The sequence below is a fragment of the Myzus persicae genome, unplaced genomic scaffold (assembly GCF_001856785.1).
Source record: "Myzus persicae strain clone G006 unplaced genomic scaffold, MPER_G0061.0, whole genome shotgun sequence".
Classification (NCBI taxonomy): Eukaryota; Metazoa; Arthropoda; class Insecta; order Hemiptera; family Aphididae; genus Myzus; species Myzus persicae.
Window position 1 is genome coordinate 139153 of NW_019103910.1, and position 20489 is coordinate 159641.

At 28.2% G+C, this 20489-nt stretch overlaps 1 protein-coding gene across 1 annotated transcript; it reads left to right on the forward strand.

Annotated features, from left to right (window-relative positions):
• Positions 1-7140: 7140 nt before the first annotated feature.
• Positions 7141-16406, forward strand: LOC111036191 (zinc finger protein 512B-like). Its single transcript, XM_022318123.1, has 3 exons — positions 7141-7270; positions 11943-12624; positions 15743-16406. The coding sequence occupies exons 1-2, from the start codon at positions 7259-7261 to the stop codon at positions 12582-12584; spliced, it is 654 nt and encodes a 217-aa protein (XP_022173815.1). The 5' UTR covers positions 7141-7258; the 3' UTR covers positions 12585-12624; positions 15743-16406.
• The last annotated feature ends 4083 nt before the right edge of the window (positions 16407-20489 follow it).

Genomic DNA, 20489 nt, shown 5'->3' on the forward strand with positions numbered 1-20489 from the left:
ATTGTACAAGTAGGTCGTGACCTATGGGTAAGTACTGGGTTTATAAATATAAAATTAATAATTAATAATAAATATAATTTTCTAATAAGATACACACTTGTTAGTTGTTTTGCTTATTTTTTTAAAAGTTTTATACCTACCATTATTATCTATATTAGTATAAACGAAAATTGATTAAAAAAAATGACCAGACTGGACAAGTTTTTTGTCGATATAGTAATAACGAATGAATAATAATGTTTTATTTTTATTTTTTGTCCGTGTAAAGAATTTAAAAAAAAATGAAGTTATAATACTTCTCACGTGTTACAGATCTATATCATCTACATACAAAATTATACTGTGTGAATAACTAATTGCATTATAATTAAATGTTTTACCCAACTATGGATATTGTTTATTCTGCAATTTTAATTCTTCATATTTCACACAATAGTACTAATTTTGTCTATAACTATACGCCTTTTCGATTGATAAAAGTCATTTTTAAAATAAAATTGTTTAGAATTAATTTAACATATCATAGTATTATAGTATTATTTTTAATGGACCTATACTTAATTGTTCATATTGATTGATAATATTATTATTGTATTATTATTTATTAATTAAATAATATATATGCAATTTATGTACTTATTTTTCTTTTTATTAAAGAAAAAGCCTCTATAGCGTGACCATTGGCTTGTTTTTTACACTAACCTACTTATAATTTGATTTTTTTGATACATTTTCTAATGACTTTTTCTAATTATCAATATTATTTTAATATTACGTAGACAGAAATGTTAGATTATATTAAATAGGAATGTAAATAATATGTGGAATAATTTGTAGTTTGTTTATATAAATAGTATGATATAGGTACATATTTATTCAAAAATTAAATTTATGACTATATGAAATTATCTGCTAATTATATCCACTCGTATATCTACGAAAGTATTATATTATTAAGGTCCAAAGTAATATTTGTCAGTCCTTATAAATTATCAGTTACTATTGAACTGAAAACGCAGATTGATTTCGGCAGCGACCAAGGAATGGGCACATCTGTTACTAATATTTATTGTTGTGTAATAACTAATAATTAATAAGGATATATAAAATGAAAACAAAATACATTTTGAACCAAAACATACCTATAATACTTGCAGGGTTCTTCTAGAAAAATTACTTTATTTCCTTGTAGATCATAAGCAACAGTACGTTGTACGAATTGAACCTATAATATTACCACAATATCGGCTACTTGAATAATTAAGTCGATTGTATTTGTATAATATAATTATTAATAATCATTACTTAGTGTTAAAATATATTTATTTGAAATGATTATTATACACAATATTATATTATGTTTTCTCGCTTGTTAATAATTGTTAACTAACCGTTTAATATTAATATATTATTTATTTATTCCATACATGTCTGATTTAGAAAAGTGACAGTATTTTAGCTACAAAGAAATACCATAAAGAGGTTCTAACTTCTTTATTCGAAAAATGTGTTCAGAAATTTAGAATCGTTTTCGTTATTATCGTCTCCAGTTTTTTCTAAATCCTGATTATGAACGTATAATGACTAAAACGATAAACATTTTTAAAAAATAATGATAAAGTACCACTGACGAATCCAATCACAAGAGTGTATATTATTATGTTATTAAAATACAAAATATTATTTTTATTATGAAATCATTTAATATGGGCTTACAGAAATATAGAATATTCTTGTTATTGGAGGACATGGGAAAATATTATAAGTATATCAATCGAACGTCCGGCCCTGCTCCATTTTTCGATGCGTGCGGACTGTGTCGTTGTTATTATGATTATTTTTTCATCATCACTATCGTTGTCATTATTATTATTATTACCATTTATCATTGCGCTCTCCTGCACGTCTGCGTTGCTATTCTCAAAGACCTGCATAGCAGCGTAGGTAGGCACGTGTCATTATCGCGGTGTACGGAGGGTGTGTATACAGTTATAATTGCGTCGAAAAGTCGTGTACGCACACACACACACACACACACACACACACACACACACACACACACACACACACACACAAATAATATCAATTATTATTGTTAATGTATTAAATATTTTATAGGCACAGCAATTATTGTGTACAGCTAGATATAGGAGCATAAGACGCGTTCACGTAAATATTGCAATGTTTTTCGTTCGACCGCGCGCATAACAAAGAATTTTTTCCACTTAGCATAATAATTATTATATACAATACAGATACATTAAACACGCGAACGTCCTTTCGATATGTGCAAGGACGACGATTATAATATATACGTACACAATGCGTATATTGTTATCGTATAATAAGTACTCGCGTATATATACCGGTACTAAATCCGAAATCATATCGCTTTGGGAAGTCACGTTTTCATTTCGTTTGTTAAATTTTTTTTATTTATTTCAAATTTCGGATTACAAACGGTTTTCTAATCATACATTCATGCTTATTGCAGCCGAAAACACGACACATAGGAACACTGATAATAATGATACCTAATAATAGTAACGACGACTTGGTGCAACGGCCGACGCGCCAGTATTGTGACTATCCTACCGTCGACGGGGCCGTGACCGACTATTAAAAATATATAAACGCTCGATCCTAGGGAACCAGTGTAGGATTAACAGTGCTGCAGTACTCCAATTATCGCGGAGAGTTGCTGCAGAAGAGTGCGAAACTCGTTCGGCAATGATATCGTGGTGGCATTGTGTAGCAATTTTATCGCCCTTGTGAGGTTTTGAAACAGTTTGCAGTGTGCATAGTGTATACAACTGTAGATACATAGGTGTACATCATAACACTGAGTACAATATGCCGGTTATAGTTTCAGGTGATTCATCATATAGCTTAATATGCTATATATAATTTATTACATCCATTAACATTAATTGAGTATTTATTTTAATAATAATTTTTTTTAATCCTCTGCAACTGTCTATACTTAAAGATCATATTTTCAAATACTTATATATTTCTTATGCTATTGGTACGAGTGTTCTGTGACGGAGATACAAACTTATTTTTTTCTAATCAAAATCACTCTTTTAATCAGACAATCGTTTTAAATATTGATGCATCTAAATCGAAATTCAAAAATTCAATCGAGTAGGTAGATGAGTTATTACGTACCTATTTAGTGCTAAAGATAATAATCCACAATAATAGGCTTAGAAAATATGGAGGCTATAATATTATGATTTTAATTAAAATTTAAATGTACCTACTTAAAAATTAAAAAAATCATAATTGAAATGCATAGGTATTCAGGCACATATTTAGGAAGGGGGGGGGTAGTGCAGCCTGTAATCTATGTATCTCTTCATAATATTTTAAGGAAATCTTATGTTGTGTACTAAGAAATTATTGTTACAATGATTAATTGGTAATTACTAATTAATAGTTGGACTTATTATATGTATTTATATTTAAACACATGTGTGGATGTGCATTAAATTTGGCTGCCTGTGTTTTATGAAAGAAAAGTAATATAATAATAAACACGTGTTTGCGAGCGCAGAAAGCCGTTTTTTTTCAGTTACCCACTTGTTTAAGCTGGTCAAAGCTTTTGCTCCGTCTATTAAAAACTGAAATTACGCTCTGCTGTGTATACATCTATACATCATAATATACTTACAAATGCATAACAATATTTTCATAAAAACATTCTTGAGCATGTGTACATTTTATAAATTATTTCTATTTATTATTATTTTATTATTAATAATTGTATACATATTTTTTCAAATAAAAAGATTGTATGTAGTTTGTCATTTTAAGGGGCCACTTTTTACTGACAAAATGCTGTGGGTCGGCTGACCTTCAAACCCTCCCCTGGGTCTACCCTTGCTGTACATGTTAAATGTTACTCCTAATGCGTCTGGTAAGAAAATCCAATCATGTCACTTTTTTCAAAACAATATTCAAGATGGTGGATGACGCAGCCATTGAACTATAATATTATAGTACATATCTAATAAATCGATCAGATGAAATGAAATGTGATAATTATTGTAGGTACTTTGTCGGCAGAGTATATTCTATACTAATAAGTAATTTTTTAATACGATTATAGTATAATGTAACGACAATATTATATTATTATACTATACACGTAACTCAGTAAGTGGCGTAAACACATAACTTCTGTATGGGGAGGGAGGTCAGAATGGTCAGATCTATGGAAAGCAACCTAACCTATGATCTATTATTCATTCAAACAATGTACTTATAAGTTATGTTATTAATTTAGGAACGTCAAAAACATAATATATATACTTGAAGATTTTAGAAACAATAGTAATAGGTACTTAAAAAATATTATAAATGTGTTGGCGGTGGTCACAAACTTCAGATTTATATTGTACCTATCAATGTACAATGTACATAGTGTTAGTATAGAATGTATTAGATATAACTATGTAGTATGTATTTATGTATATAAATAAATATTATACTTATTAGTAGGTACTTTTATATATTGTTCAGTATGTTTACTAAATAAGTCATATTAACTGCTTTTTGAAATATCTGATTTACATATAATAACATTAGTGATTACACTAAACCTATATTTTTTTCTGCAGTTAATTATAATAGGTATATCCTTCAATCCTTGTCTTATACAACAGTATAATTGCTCTATCTTAACTTGCCATACAAAATATATAAAAATATAAAATATACGTATATATGTACATATAAAAATAATTATTAACTATTGAAAAACAACTTTAAAGTACACGTTAATAGTATAGAATATGTTATAAGACGTGTATAATTATGTATAAAAAAAATTTAATATAGTCCAATGAATACTGAGAAGATTGACCATATTTTAATGATTGGACAACTTAAAACTTATTATGTTATACAATATATGTATCACATGTAACCGGCATATTATAAATGTCTAACTATTTTCAAATTTTTCTGAAAATAATATAATACTCAGCAATATGAACATTTTGTAATATAATTTTAATTTTATTTCGTCATAGGTAGTTTAGTAGTCATACATAGGACATACTATTACATAATATTACGTACAACTTAATATTATTAACAGTACAGATAATAAAATTAGTCATTTATTACAATGTCATGATACACCTTTTCTTAACATGTTTCCATACACTCATACACATGTGTATGTCTGCAGATGTAAAAAGAACGAATTAAACAAAAGTGGACAAGTATGGGTAACTGTTCTATTGTAAAGTAGAAGCCGAGTGTATACCTCGTCATTATCGATGATAAATTATTGTCATATTGTACTTTCAGTTTAATAATCCGTCTATATTACCAATTAAGAATATTTTTTTATTTATTATTTATGATTATATGATTACATATTTTTATTTAGTAATATCTGTCCCTGTTCGCTTCGCACAACCGCTCCCAGGAATAAATACTCCTGGGTTAGGTACTCCCCTCTGCTATACTATTACTATCAGTCGAAATATATATAAATCTAATATTACAAAAAGTTATAATGATAAATAACGGCAGACGATTATTATTACTCATCTATTCGACCAAAAATACAATTATTTCTATTATTTGCATCATTATTAAAATAATTTTTTATTACATTTTTATAGTAAATAAATATACCTTTATAAGATATCTTTAATCGTGGTGATACCAAGACAATATTTTAAGGTAGAAGTTCACAAACTTCCTACGGTATGACCCATTTTGAAGACTCAAAACATACCAATGACCGTTTTTTGTTGTTGTTTCATTGATGATCGTTATCTTTGAGACAACTTTTATTACGGCAGCGTTGTGGTGACACAGTGTCACTGGTACACTAGTATTCCTCGTGGTAAATGATAAAACAATTCAATAATCAGATATGGAAACTTACTAAACTACATAAATATCAAAGTAATAAATGAATAGTATATTTACATTGGAATTCTGTATCATTTACTCACATTTTATTCTTAAAATAAGTATTTTATTTTTTGTATATTATATTTTATAGTTATCTATCTAATATTAAATATGTTAAAAAAATTAATGTTTATTTTAAAATTTTCCTCGACCCATAGTACTATAAGTCTATTAGGTATCATAACCAACAAGTTACAGTTATTGAACCCCAATTTTTTTAACTTAAATTCTATCTTTTCTATTTATCAGACCCTTTAGGCTATAATTATAATCAATCCATTTAAATAATTAAAAATAAATGTTCAAATAACCATCTAAAAGTATAAAACAGTAAATAATATTTAATTTAAGTTTCTTTCGTGCATATAAGTTCCACAAAGGTACATTTACAGAACTATCATAATACTGGCCATGTTTGGTATCGGTAGTTCAAATTAAATTAAGGAATCAGTCATTAAGGTAGATAAAGTTGGATAATTAGTTAATCCTGTATCAAAAACTCTAAAAACTGTTCATATATATTTATATCATCATAGTCAATATGTCGACACACAATGACACTTGCTCTATACACGAATTGTCTCTCTCAAAACATAATCCAAAAATGCATTACAATTTTTTTGTTAAATAGATAGATTAAATTTTTTTTTAAGAAAATTATTAATTCTTAACAAAATTTGTTTTTTAAATAATTGTCATTCGGTGCTCAGAATCCCAATCAAATTTTAATGGGTGTTAGAGCATTATTTGTCCTCCCGTTTGTGTGACATAAACGTTACCCCTACAGTACGTGTCTACGTGGCGCCTATGAATTAATAACTACTACTAAATTCCACCTACAATTTATTATAATTTATTAAGCTTGTATCTTGACCTTTTTTCATTAATATATTTTATTCGCGCATGCACAATGCAAACCGGTAAACCACGGAATTCAACGCTATCTGACAAAATGTGACGTATAAACATAATATTGTGTTACATTATGTTTATATTATAGTACACGGGGACAGATATAGAATACTTAAAATCATAAATATTTACAATCTAACCTATGGGTGGGAAATAATATCGTACACCTACATATTGCAGGTGTAGTGTGGTATATAATATTATTATTATGTGTATCGTTTCTGTATTTCTGCCAAGGTGCGATCGTCGTTTCGCACGTGGTGGGGTCGTGGCTTCTGTTTTCACGTATAAATAAACTTCTTGAGCAGTCCGCTGGTTATACGCTGTTTACGCCAAAGGGTTGTACACGTGTGTATTGTTCGTTTTTGAACCTCTGCAGTGTTTCCGTTCTAATTCAAAAAACGCGATGAATCACGCGGTAAGTGAACCAATTTATTAGACGTATATTATTCTGGTATTATGTATATTATAATTACTGTTATTGTTATTGTTGTTATTATTGTTATGGTTAATAGTATCTACTTTCTGTCGGGCCGACGTACAGATAGGTAGATGAACAAAAACAGTTTTTTGATTATTGACACAGTGAGGTACTATTAATTTTTCATATTTCGTTTATTATCAAGTAGCAGTTATACTGGTTTCGTTACTAATGAATAATCGCGTGTTAATATTATTTATATTATAATATAATGCAAGTACCTGCTATTGTGATCTGTAGATAACCACATTTTGATGAATTGGGAAATGGTTGATTATATTGATTATTCAAAATATTTTATGCCGTACCAAAGCCAAAAATTTAAAATACAAACATTTCATTCTATAGGATGGTATAGGTAATAGGTATTATTGTATAGTTTCAATGGTAACTTAACTTGATAAACTTAGTTTTATTTAAAAAAACACACACGACTGCACTTACTAGTTACTACATCTAATATTATAAGTATATGAATATAAATGTATGATTGACTTTTTCCAGTAATATATATTTGCCGTGCATTATTATTTCGGTGTTAAAAATAAAATAAGAAAATCGTTATTTTACAAAAACAACAATACATTTTGCTGAAATCCATCAATATAGGAGAACCTTTAGAATTTCGTAGGTCATATGACTTTTAGTTTACAAAATTTTGATGCATATAGTATACGATAAACTCAAATGTTAGCCATCTATTAACAATTAAATTGTTTGCTAATGTTTGCCATATTAACTACCATAGTACTTGCTATATTACGACAATTTAAAATTACAACAAAAATAATATTTTAATGGGAATATAAAGAAAAATTCTGAAAATCATGAGAGTTAACTTCGCCATTTTCAAGTATAAAATAAATCCTATAAACTAAAATAATGTGCTCCTTTATAATAATTGATATATCTGACATCTGTATGTTTATTTATTACACAACATATTTGCTTAATACAATTAATGTATTTAAAATTAAATAATTACATTTTAAAAATTAACGTATTATTAAAATTATTAATTTACTTAATATTCTCTTACAAAGAAATACTGTACTTCACTGAGAAAATGTTGTGTAGGCCCAGGGTAAAATATATTGCATAATATATTATAATAGATATACCTAACAAAAATAATGAATATAAAAATTATATTTGTTTTATCATGTATACTTATTTTTACGCTCCTAGATTAGCACAGGCATTGTTTTGTAGTACAATGTAAATAGTATTATCTATGCATCTTAGAGAACTAAAACCGGTTTTTCGTCAACAGTAGCTAGGTTATTATTAATTTAAAGGTGAACTGTTACTGCTTTATTGTTAAACCAAAACACGTCCATCAAAATATTATTTTAATTTATTACAATTATATGACTAATTAATTGAACATGCAGCATGACCCACCATAATGACTTAATTTCATTATATTTTATTTTGAATTTGTGCACAACATCTTATTAACTAAGTTAATTTATATTTTGTTGATCAAAAATAAGTTATTATTTTAAAGATAAAAAATTATTTAATTATTTTTTTTATTTATCTATAAAATTTGTATATAAACATCAGTATTGTCTATGATCATTGTAATTTGGTTGGGGGGTTACGCTTAGTTGAGAACACGTGTATGTGGCCATCTGGGCCAAGGATTCGACACTAAAAAACCGGGTGGTCACCCATCTGGGAACTACCGGCGCCGGTCGATGCTTGACTCTGAACGCGTTAGTGACCGAGGCCAACCTCTGAGCCACACCAGTCATCCCTTTTTTTCATTTTTATATTGTTACGTTCAGCACATCGCGTTTTAAAAAATTATTCAAAACATATTTATTAGACAATGTATTTGAGTATATACCTACATAATATTTTATATTTTAAACTTACCGTTGAAGATATTGTATAATAATTTATACTATACTCATTCAAATATTTTTCGCTAAGTACTATAATTTTAGTCGGTGGGAAAACGTTATACCGAATATCATATCATATTATATTAGTATTATTAATATTAAGTGCGTACGTGTAAATGAGGAATCTGTTGCGTGTGCCTAAATCCGATGTCCAAACTATACCTAGATATACTACGTGATTCCTTGTCGCAACCATAATATACATAATTCGGGTGTGAAACTTGGTCAGTGTCCAAGAAGCGTTTGCATATTACGATTCGGTCATCAGGAAATCGGTTACACAACGTCAATTTAGATTAGTATTCATCGCTGGAATCGCGCAGACTTTTACTGTGAAAATTCTATACTGTTTCATTTCTCTAAATTGTATTATAGGTACCAAATAATAATATTGTATCGGTCTTGCACACATATAGGTATATAAATCGATATTTTTTCTACAGACACGATTGTACATAATATTATAGAATTGTTCAACACATAATTTTATTATTATATTATCGGACTCTGGACCATATACGACATAAGTATATATTTTAATATGGCGTGACGGTGTGACGGTGTCTATAGACTATAATAGTATTTTGCATAAACAAATGTTATATAACAAGCTCTATGCCTGCGCGGGATTGGAATGTTCGCGTAGGTCAATGCCATTTTATTGAACAATATCGATTTTTATACGAATACTAATATAATAAAATGTATTAATAGTTGAATTTTAAAATAAAACCTGTGAACAAATGATGAATTATGTAATTGAATAAATCTGATTTAAATATATTGACATTTTAGCCGCCTTCCGGAGACATTTTAAAGTGCCTATATTAAAAAAAAACATAACAATATAATATAAAATTACAATTTGTACATAGGTATTATATACCTAACCAATATTGGATTCTTACACATAATGACAGGCGGGAAAAACGTGTTAAAATAAGTATATCATAAATTATATTTTCTTCTAATAAAAATCTACATATTTTGACTATGTACTATGATATACATAGTAATCGTATAAAGGTATATCATAAAGAAGTTTACATAATGTTTGAAATATTACGAAACTACAAAACAAAGAAATACCATATTATATAAATCTCAATTGAAGACAAACGATTAAGGAACCCGGTGCCAATGTGATTTTGTTCATAAAAATGAACTCTACGTGAATAATGATCCTGTCTTGTAGAATCAACCAAATTTGATGAATTTTTACACTTACTAGTTACTAATAAGGGTAATATTTTACAGGCTGCACTCAACATTTTAATCTCAAACTTTACGAGTATAAAACGTTTTTGTATAATACAATTTTAAGTTCTTTTTTCACAAATTATTTTATACCATTGTTTAAAATACAATAAAAATAGAAGTTCAATGCTGTCTGTAAGAAGCAGAATGTCTTTTTCTTTCAGATAAAAATATTGTTATCAAAATACGACAATGCTACAACGCCTTAAATATTTTTTGTGAAGTAATTTTTGTTGATATGATACAACGTATAACAACCCCTTTATTAAAAATGTATCGGACAGTAGATTTGTGAAAAAGATTATAATTATTAGGGTGACGATTAAAATATTTAATTTACAAATTTTATACAAATGCTGAAAATTTTTTATCAATATTATATTATTTTAAGAACATTATTATAAACTATATGTTTGTTATAAAATAAAATAATTTTTTGTTTTGACCTCCTTCCCCAGTGTTCATTAATGTGTAAATCGGACCCTGTCGTAACTTTTGAGTGAGCTCGTCATTAAGTAGTTCTCTGTAACGGATTTTTAGAATTTGAATTTAATTTCATCATTAGGTACGACTTAGACATAAGTACGAAAAATAACGATAGTATTTCTCAGCTATTAATTACAAGGATATTTTGTTATTTATATTGATATTAGTAATTTATTTTTTTGTAAGAAATATGGTAGGTAGACTGAACTAATTGTAGTTAAAAACAAATTGCATCTTATAACATTATAATATTGTTACATATACCTACTATTACTAGCTGTTACTCATTAACTAATTTACTTCAATACTGACGTACCGTAAGATTGTATTAAGAAGTTCATGTTAAATCCATTGTTAATCTAAATATTTTGAAAATATCATTGTATGTAATAAATAAAAAAATAAAAAAGTTGTAAGTTTTCATGATTAATATATTTTAAATGATTATAACAAAATAATTTTCATTTTCATTTAAGTTTTGTTTGGCTATAAAATGTTTTCAAAATTTGAACTCAAGACATAGAATAAAATAAAATTTTATAAAATAAAATCTCTGTATATTATGTATTTTCGATATTTTAAATTTTTTAATGAGGAACCTTAAGTGTGTATTATAACTTATAAGTATTCAAGTATTATTAATTTATAATTTGTAAACTGTATACTTGTGTTATATTTTCGTTTACAAAATAATTTCGATTGATTTAAAATAGATATGGTATTATATAGATGAGTACTTAATTTTTCTTATACATCTTTTGGACTTGATCTTGTTTTTTTCTAATTTTCGTATAGGTATATTAGTTTATTTAAAGAATTCTATTGACGGCGTATCGTATAGGCAATTCAAGTACAACTTTGTAGTACACGTTTAAATGTTTGATACAAGGATTTAACTAATAATAAATTATTATTATTTTTATTATACGATACTCACTGTCGGAATGTTTCAGATTATTGTGTTGTTGGCGGTCTCGGTGACGTTGGCCACTTGCACCACCGTGTCGTCGATCGACAAGTCTCGGGCCAGTGACACTGATCACAAGGCGGACGGCAAGCAGAAACGTGGAGTGTGGGGCTTGGGATACGGTGGTGGTGGTGGTGGATTCTACGACGAGGGCTCGAGCTACGGTACTCTTGGAGGTTACGGGCTTGGCAGCGCCATCGGGGCCGGTTACGGAGGGTACGGTTACGGAGGGCCCAGTTACGGGGGTTATGGTTATGCACCACGCCACTACCCCACGCACGTGCACACCGCCACGACAATTACCAAGAGCGTGCCGGTACCGCAACCATACCCGGTGACCGTCGAGAAACACGTCCCGTACCCGGTGGCCGCGCCGTACCCAGTCGAGGTGCCCAGACCGTACCCGGTGGCCGTGCCCAAGCCGTACCCCGTGTCCGTCGATAGGCCGTACCCCGTGCACGTAGACAGGCCGTACCCGGTGCCCGTGCCACAGCCGTTCGCCGTACCGGTGGTCAAGCACGTCGGCGTCCCAGTGCCACACCCGTACCCAGTTGAGGTCCGCCGGCCGTATCCCGCGCTGCCACTGCCCTACCACAAGCCGCTGTACTCCGATCACGATCTATGGTGAACACAGCCGTCCAGTGACTTGCTAACAATTCGTTGTAAATGTGAGTATAATGCGACGGCTCTAATGGACTGATATAGGGGTAGGGGGACAGGAGGCCATGGCCCATGTCCAAAGCTCACGCCACACTCGCAATGGGGTGACCCGTTTAATATAAAACACTCATATTTTATAAAATACTAAAGTTTTTAAAAATATTTTTGTTACTTAATTTTAAGTTATACCCAACAAAACAACATCTTTGAAAAAAAAAATTTTTTTACAATATTATTTTGTCTGTATCGTTTTTTTTTAAAGTTTTTTATATTTTGGATGACTATATACATTTTTCATTTCATTTCATAAAGCAAAATATTACTCGGAGTATTTTAATCCATGAAAACAAAATTTCAGAGAAGTAGATTATCAATTATAATTATAGAAATATTTAAATTTTGACAACCAGAGTAGTTGATCAGCATTTTGCATGGTAACCCTATGTCACTACACTCTGTGTAGCTTAACTTTAATCACTTATAACCCATATTGTACTTATTAAAAACTCAATTTTTGTGTATCAAAGTATTTCAAAAAATATTTTGCCTAAGAGAGTTAAAAATCACACGTTAGACATGGATTCACATTTTTTCAAAGAAGTATTTAATCAATAATAATGCATTATTATAATAGTACAAATAGGTAATTAAATACATTTAAGTAATGTGAGTAAGCCGTGGATTTGTCCTCGTCTATACCTGGATTTTAACACGATTTATCTAATGATCATTTTATTTTATTATTATTGTCACCGTGGTAACGATCCGTACTTAACTTTAACACACATATCATTATATCAAGTCGCAATATCATATTATTATTATAATTATCCGTAGCATGCAGACTATTCATTCGACACTAAGTGACCTTGAGACTTCTTGACATTTCAAAAATGTTATTACACGACATTGATGAGCACTGCATTTTTCAGTTTTTGTATAATTTTAATGTGATTGATATTGAGATGAACGGCTGTGTAAGAGACTGACGCACGCGGTCGGCCGCTGGTGATAGTCCGCGGTCATAACCTATGGCTACTTTAACCGTGGTGCCGGTTGTAACCGTAATATCTATGCGTTTATATTATAAGCACTTTACCTGAGAGGGAACGTGAACGTATTACTGGGCACAAAATATAATTACGAATTAATTACTCGATATTGAATTTTTACTTTTAATAAGCCGTTTGCAGAGCCAAATAGGTATACCTATATTAAAGTACATCGATAATAATATGTTAAAAATAGATTTGTATACCACCTAATTAATTTTGTTATGGTTTCGTGCGAGTTGAGTAAACGTGCCGAGTGATTTCAATGAATACGATATTACAACAACTTAACCAATACATGCCACGCAATCTTATTTGAGTATAATAATGCGTAATCCGTTTAGCGTAAGACACTCATTATTTCGAAAACTGTAAATGTATTTGTAAATGTTTTTTCCCATAATTTAAAATATTTAAAATTCTATTTTTCTACAAAATATTATTTTACCATTGTTTTATTGCTTATTTTTTCATTTTCTTAATGATAAAATGCGTTTTTAATTCTTTACTCCAAATCCTTTATATCCCAATTTTTTTTTGAATCACCAATATATATTTTTTTTCCAAACAAATTTTGTTTTGTAATGACTTGAAATATTATATAAAAGAAATATTTTCAAAAACGTTGGTGTTTTCTAAAAAAAAGGGTGACTTAGGTTCAATAGATTACCCTGTATAGGTACACACGAGTAAGCGGTAAGACATAATAAAAACAATGAAATATATTTTGCAGCCTACGCCATTTTAACCTACAATACGACAACGATATAACGAGAATTTCGATGTGATATTATTCCAGACGCTTTGGTGTGTCTGAGTCCCGAATAATATAATAATATAAATATTAATATGTGAAATATTAAGCACTGAATTTGTTATTGTATTAAATAGGTATTATTATTATCACGTTTTTCACAATGTAAATAATATATTATGATTCGTAGCCTTCCGTATCGTGAATTCCCAGTACTATTCCTTTTTTAGTATGCTCCGTAAAGTACGACACATAATCTTATTTCAGTGGATTACGAAAACGTAAATGTGTAGCCGATCTACATTGCGATTTCCCAAAAAGTGTTCATAACTTGGCCCTTCGTCAGGGCTTGAAATGAAATAACAATTTTCAATTTTCATATTAGTTTTATTTATTTAAATTTAATAAAAATACTATAATAAATATTATAATCGGATGATTTTTGTATAATTTCACATTATCTATCTAATTGTGTTATGTTTATTATTTTTTTTTCGATTTTAGTTTCAGTTTTGAATAACACTTACATTCTTACGATCTTACATAATATTGACATATCATTAAATTATTTTCAATTTTCATTAGCTAGATTTGAACTAATAAATTAGTAAAATCATTCTATATTGCTTTTAAATTTCAACGAATAACTTATTGGCTGTTGTTGAATTTCAGCTTTTAATTAAATTAAAAATCGATCTGTTTACAAAAATTATAAAACTATTATAAAATAGATTATTATTTTTAAATCGATTGTTGATTTAATTTTTTTTTAAATTTTATATAAACTTTGAATATTATATAATTAAATTATTATTATAATTATTTTTATTTTTATTTAATTTATAATTAATTTTATTTTAATATCATTGACAAACGTTTTCGACCTTAATATTAGGTTCTTTTGATTTTTAGATATTCTTATCGATATTCAAAATCGACTGTAAGTCTGACTAAGTATAAAATACATTTTAAATACAAATAAAAACTTGTGCTAATTGCAAAATGTTTTCTTAACAAATATGATAGCCGCCCAGCTAATACTCTATATGTACTTCGGTATAGTAAATATTCCATATAATAATATACACTTATACACCTACACCTAACTATTCGTCTACAATATTATTTTCGGTCCCAGTATAATCTATATTATGTACACCACCGTACAGCTTGTTTGAAAACATAAACCAGATGCCCGGCTATCGCATAACAATCAATATTTATGTTCTGTTTATATCGTGTCTACTGTCTACGATGATTTGTATTATTTTATTTACTGCGCTATATTTATATTATGTCTTATACTTTTATACGTTTCAGATACGAGTATACACACGTCTTCTACGGAATTGGCGTCTTTGCCATACACAAAATATGCCATTGGACTTAAATACGCATGTGGATTAAGATCATTAACCGCGTACGACTATCGCTCATATTTTATTATTATTATAATATATTATACTGTACACTTTTCCCACACACCGATCGCCTACTGTAACGTCAGACGTCCCATGGACCCCACACATTTTCTTCCTGGGTTTCCGCGTTTTTCTCTTCCATCGACAATACACGTGCGTCGTAAAGTAAACGCGCAGTGTAACTATAATATTATTAAGTAATACAAAAATATGGTTTTATAGTCCAAATTTTTACATTATGCATTGTGATTTATAATACACAAATCTATAATATTATATTATGTTGTTAGTAAGTTATTAGATATTAGTTATATTATACAGTATAAAAACACTGATGCAGTATGTAAATGAAAAACCGAAATCTTATATTTTGTAACGAGCATTATTTCAAAATGTATAACCATACCGATTATTATTATCTTATTTTACTATTATAGTGTGTTATTACTGTTTGGTGGACTTTTTCACATCTGTAATAAAATGTTTTTATTTGTTATGTTAATTTATTATTCACGTGAACTGCGTACATATTTTATTTAAATAAAATACACGTCCACTGCAATGCTAGTTATAATGAATTATTACTTGTTTCTCAAACTCGCAGCCTCTAACTAAAACACTTACACATTCCTTAACAAACTATCAGAACAAAAATAACTCGTTTATGCTTTTGAAGAAATATTTTTATTATTACAGCACCGAGCACTATATAATATTAAACTTTACATAATTTCATCGGTTACCACACACTACACAACTACGCTTTTCTACGAATTTCCACTCAATGCATAACCATGAATGAAAATATTATAATATGTGATTAGTTATATTTTTCCTGAAACGAGTAAAACGGGCAAAAGAAATTAATTATAATATTTTGAAGGACGAAAATACCATTAAAATAACAAAGTTGTGATACTGACAAATGTAAAATGTAAAATTTATAATATGTATAATAGACATAAAATTCGCAGAAAACATTGTTTATGTGGCTTAAAAACGATGAGTTTTATATTATGATTTATGACATATAATTAATTATCTTTCGAATAAGACATTGAAAAATTATGACTAAAACTACAATGTTTAGAATAAAATTTATCGAATATTGAATTTAAAAATGTATCAAATATTATAAAATATGTGGTAAATAAAAGATACAAAAATAAAAAACAATAAAAACTAAAATAAAATGTTAATTTTAATTTTAATTTTAATAATTCAAATTTTTACTTGAATTGAGAGAATGATACTAGAATATTTATAAATATAATATTACACCATGTCCCTCAATTTAAATTAGCTGTACCGCTAGATAAATTAAATTGAAACATAGTTTTCCGTAACTGAGTTATCTACTGTTATTTCAATAAAACCATAATAGCATGTATTACACAAATTACAAATTCTAAAAAACTGAACATATTCAAAAATGCTTTAATGCGAACAGACGTAATATTGTACACACATGTCATACTAATGTTCCTAATTGAACCTAAAACAGTCGCCGATAACAACCGTGCAAACATTCGTATTCGTGTCTGGATAGCTAAGAAATAAGTGTTTGGTAACATATTATGCTATGCACATTTCGAAAACATGTCATCATCGGCATCAAACGACAACGTATAGTAAGTGTACATGATATAATAATACATACAGGATGATTCACCGACCATGCTATCCCTCCATCATTTTCCGTAGCAATTAATTTATTCAAGTATTGATCTTCGGAATATTAAATTATACTCAAAGACCATTAATTCAATTTTTTTTTCGAACCACTCAGGAGTGTCCTGTGCCGATGCCCAATACAACTTCTGTTTTTAAAATGACAACCCTTTACCATTTTTACTGTTAAGAATATATTATAAGGAAAGTATTAAAAAATATATATATTAATAGGGAATACTGAAGTATTCATGTACAAATATAGATAGGTACTTACTTACAAAAAATATTTATAGATATTTTCAAATACCTAGACATATTTTTTTGGAACTTATTTTTTCCCTTAGAATCAATAAAATTATAAACATAGTTTTATGGGATTTTCTTGTGACATATTGATTTTCTTGAGAATTGTGCGCCTCATGGTTTGGTGTAACAATAAATAATTACCTACCTGCCCATTTGTTTTCCTTATTTGAAAGTTCGGCGAAGTGTAACCTATACTGTATATTATGTAGCCCACAAAAAAATATACTGAACGTGATGAAAAGGATTGAAGATGTTTATCTCCATAGTTGGTACATGTAATATAAACATAATTTCAATTTTATTTTAAAATCAGCAAGCGTTAGTAGGTTAATAGTTTTAGAACACTTCTATACCTAGTTATATATCGTTGTTTTGAACCAAATGTATGGTTTGTGCTTCTGAAAATGATTTTCTGTAAATTTTAAACAATGTTTATAAATTAAAACAAAGCTTCAAACACATTTTAATTATTTTATATAAATTAAATATATTGCAAAGAATTACGCAAATATAAGTTTTCCATTATTATTTGTAGGTGTAAAATTTAAAATAGTTAAATTATAAAAAATAAAATAATAAGCAATTGAACATAATTAGTACCTACTTGATTTTAAATACAAATAAGTACTATCAGCTGATGCCTACCACGAGAAAGTATTAAAATATGTATTTGAGTACCTTCTTGAAAATTATTTGAACAATTTTACTAAATACTATTACTTTAGTACTTAACGTCAACGTCTATTGGTAATTAACTAACTAAACAAACTAACTTTGTAATTATCTTTTTAAAGGGTTATTTTTAAATGTGGAAATAGTTGGCCCCAATTACAAATACAAAAGTATTTTTTTTTCACATTGTGTTAAGTAGAATTTTATTAGTTTCCTAATTATATAGCTTTTTCAGCTACCGGCTATCGTATTAACTGTGTAATCACATGTTCGTATATCGGCTTCAAAGGGTTTTAATAACGCTTGAATGGTATAGGTACCTCAATATCTAACTCATTTATTGAAAAAAAAAAACTCAAATATGAATATTTTTAGCAATATTCAATGATGAATTTTAACTTAACCATCACAAGTATAGATGCGTTTTCATTTTTAAAATCAGCCTTGGTTAACAATGTGTGTTGCTTATGATCTAACAGCGAGAAAATCGTGATTCAACTGGTCAACTAAAGACATTTCGACTCCTAAAGGTTAGGTTAGGTTAGGTTAGGTGATCATAGAAACACAATTGCCTCTATTAAACCAGTCAATAATAAGCGAGAACTATTATTTTGAATGCTCGGGTTTTCCATTTTTAAATCGTTCTATTGAATCTATAATACATATTATTATTATTATTATTATTATTATTATTATAGTTATACATCGTGCTGGAACTTCACAAGTAAAAGTAAACCATAGTAAAATAGTTGTGGTCGGTAATCTACGGTGACGAGAAATGTATAATAATATTTTTTTCTATGGAAAAACGAATGAGAGAATTCGTCGTATAGTTGTTGTATGTGTAAACAATAATAAATCATGAATATTATTGTGCAATATTGGAATGAATAGTCTGCTGCAATACGAAATCGTAGTTGTATACATATTATTATAAAAAGAAATAATAATAGTAAAAGGAGTTGAAAATACGTCTTCAAATATGACATCACACAAGGGCAAGGTCAATTTCGAAAAGTAAATACATATAGACATCAAATGATAACATTATTCATAATTATTCATTACCTAATTAATATCATTGCAGTAAAACAAAACAACTGATCAAACTACAAAATCAATAATAATACATGACTCTGAGTGTGAACTATTTATGATGTAATAGCTATAGATTACAACTACTTTAAAATAACTATATTATAAACTATACAGAGTACTGAGTAGGTACTTACTACTTAGTTTTATGTATAAAAAATATGTGATAACTTGATAACGGTGTCTACATATATATTTTTTAAGCTGTGACGATTAATTTCATAATAATAAAAACTGTTCTGTATACAGAGTGATTTTTTTATGACGTCACCTCATTATATAGAAAAGTACTAATATTTTTGAAAAACTGTATTTTTACTCAATTTAAACTTAAAAAAAAAAATTACTAGTTTTTAATATATTTTTTACATTTAATTTTTTTTAAACGTTTCAACATTTTGATATATGACTATACGTTTACCCAACGGCAGGTCAATAGAATATTTTTATTGAGAATTTAAAAATGGAATAATTATAGTTAATTAGTTGTATTAAGCTGTCTCTAAAGAAACAGATTTTTAATTATATAAATATTTTGTCTTCATATTTAATAATAATTGGCTTAAAAATTGAGTGATATTCGATAATATTATTATGCTCGTATAAGTTGAGTGTGAACAATTGTATTTTTCTTTATTTATAATATAAATAGTCATAAACGTTTATGTATTTGTATTATGAGTATTCACTCTATGACTATCTTTATTGTTAAGGGATTTTTATATTATACGTTTCATATTATTTTGAAATATGTAATTTGTATTCTACTCATTTAAAACATTGTATTATTTTTTAGGTTTTCTAATTTGTAGTTTTGTTTTGAGTGAAACTATTATTACTGTATTTCATATTTTCAAAGAGGTAACAAAACAATTATTGATTTAAAAACATTAGTGTAA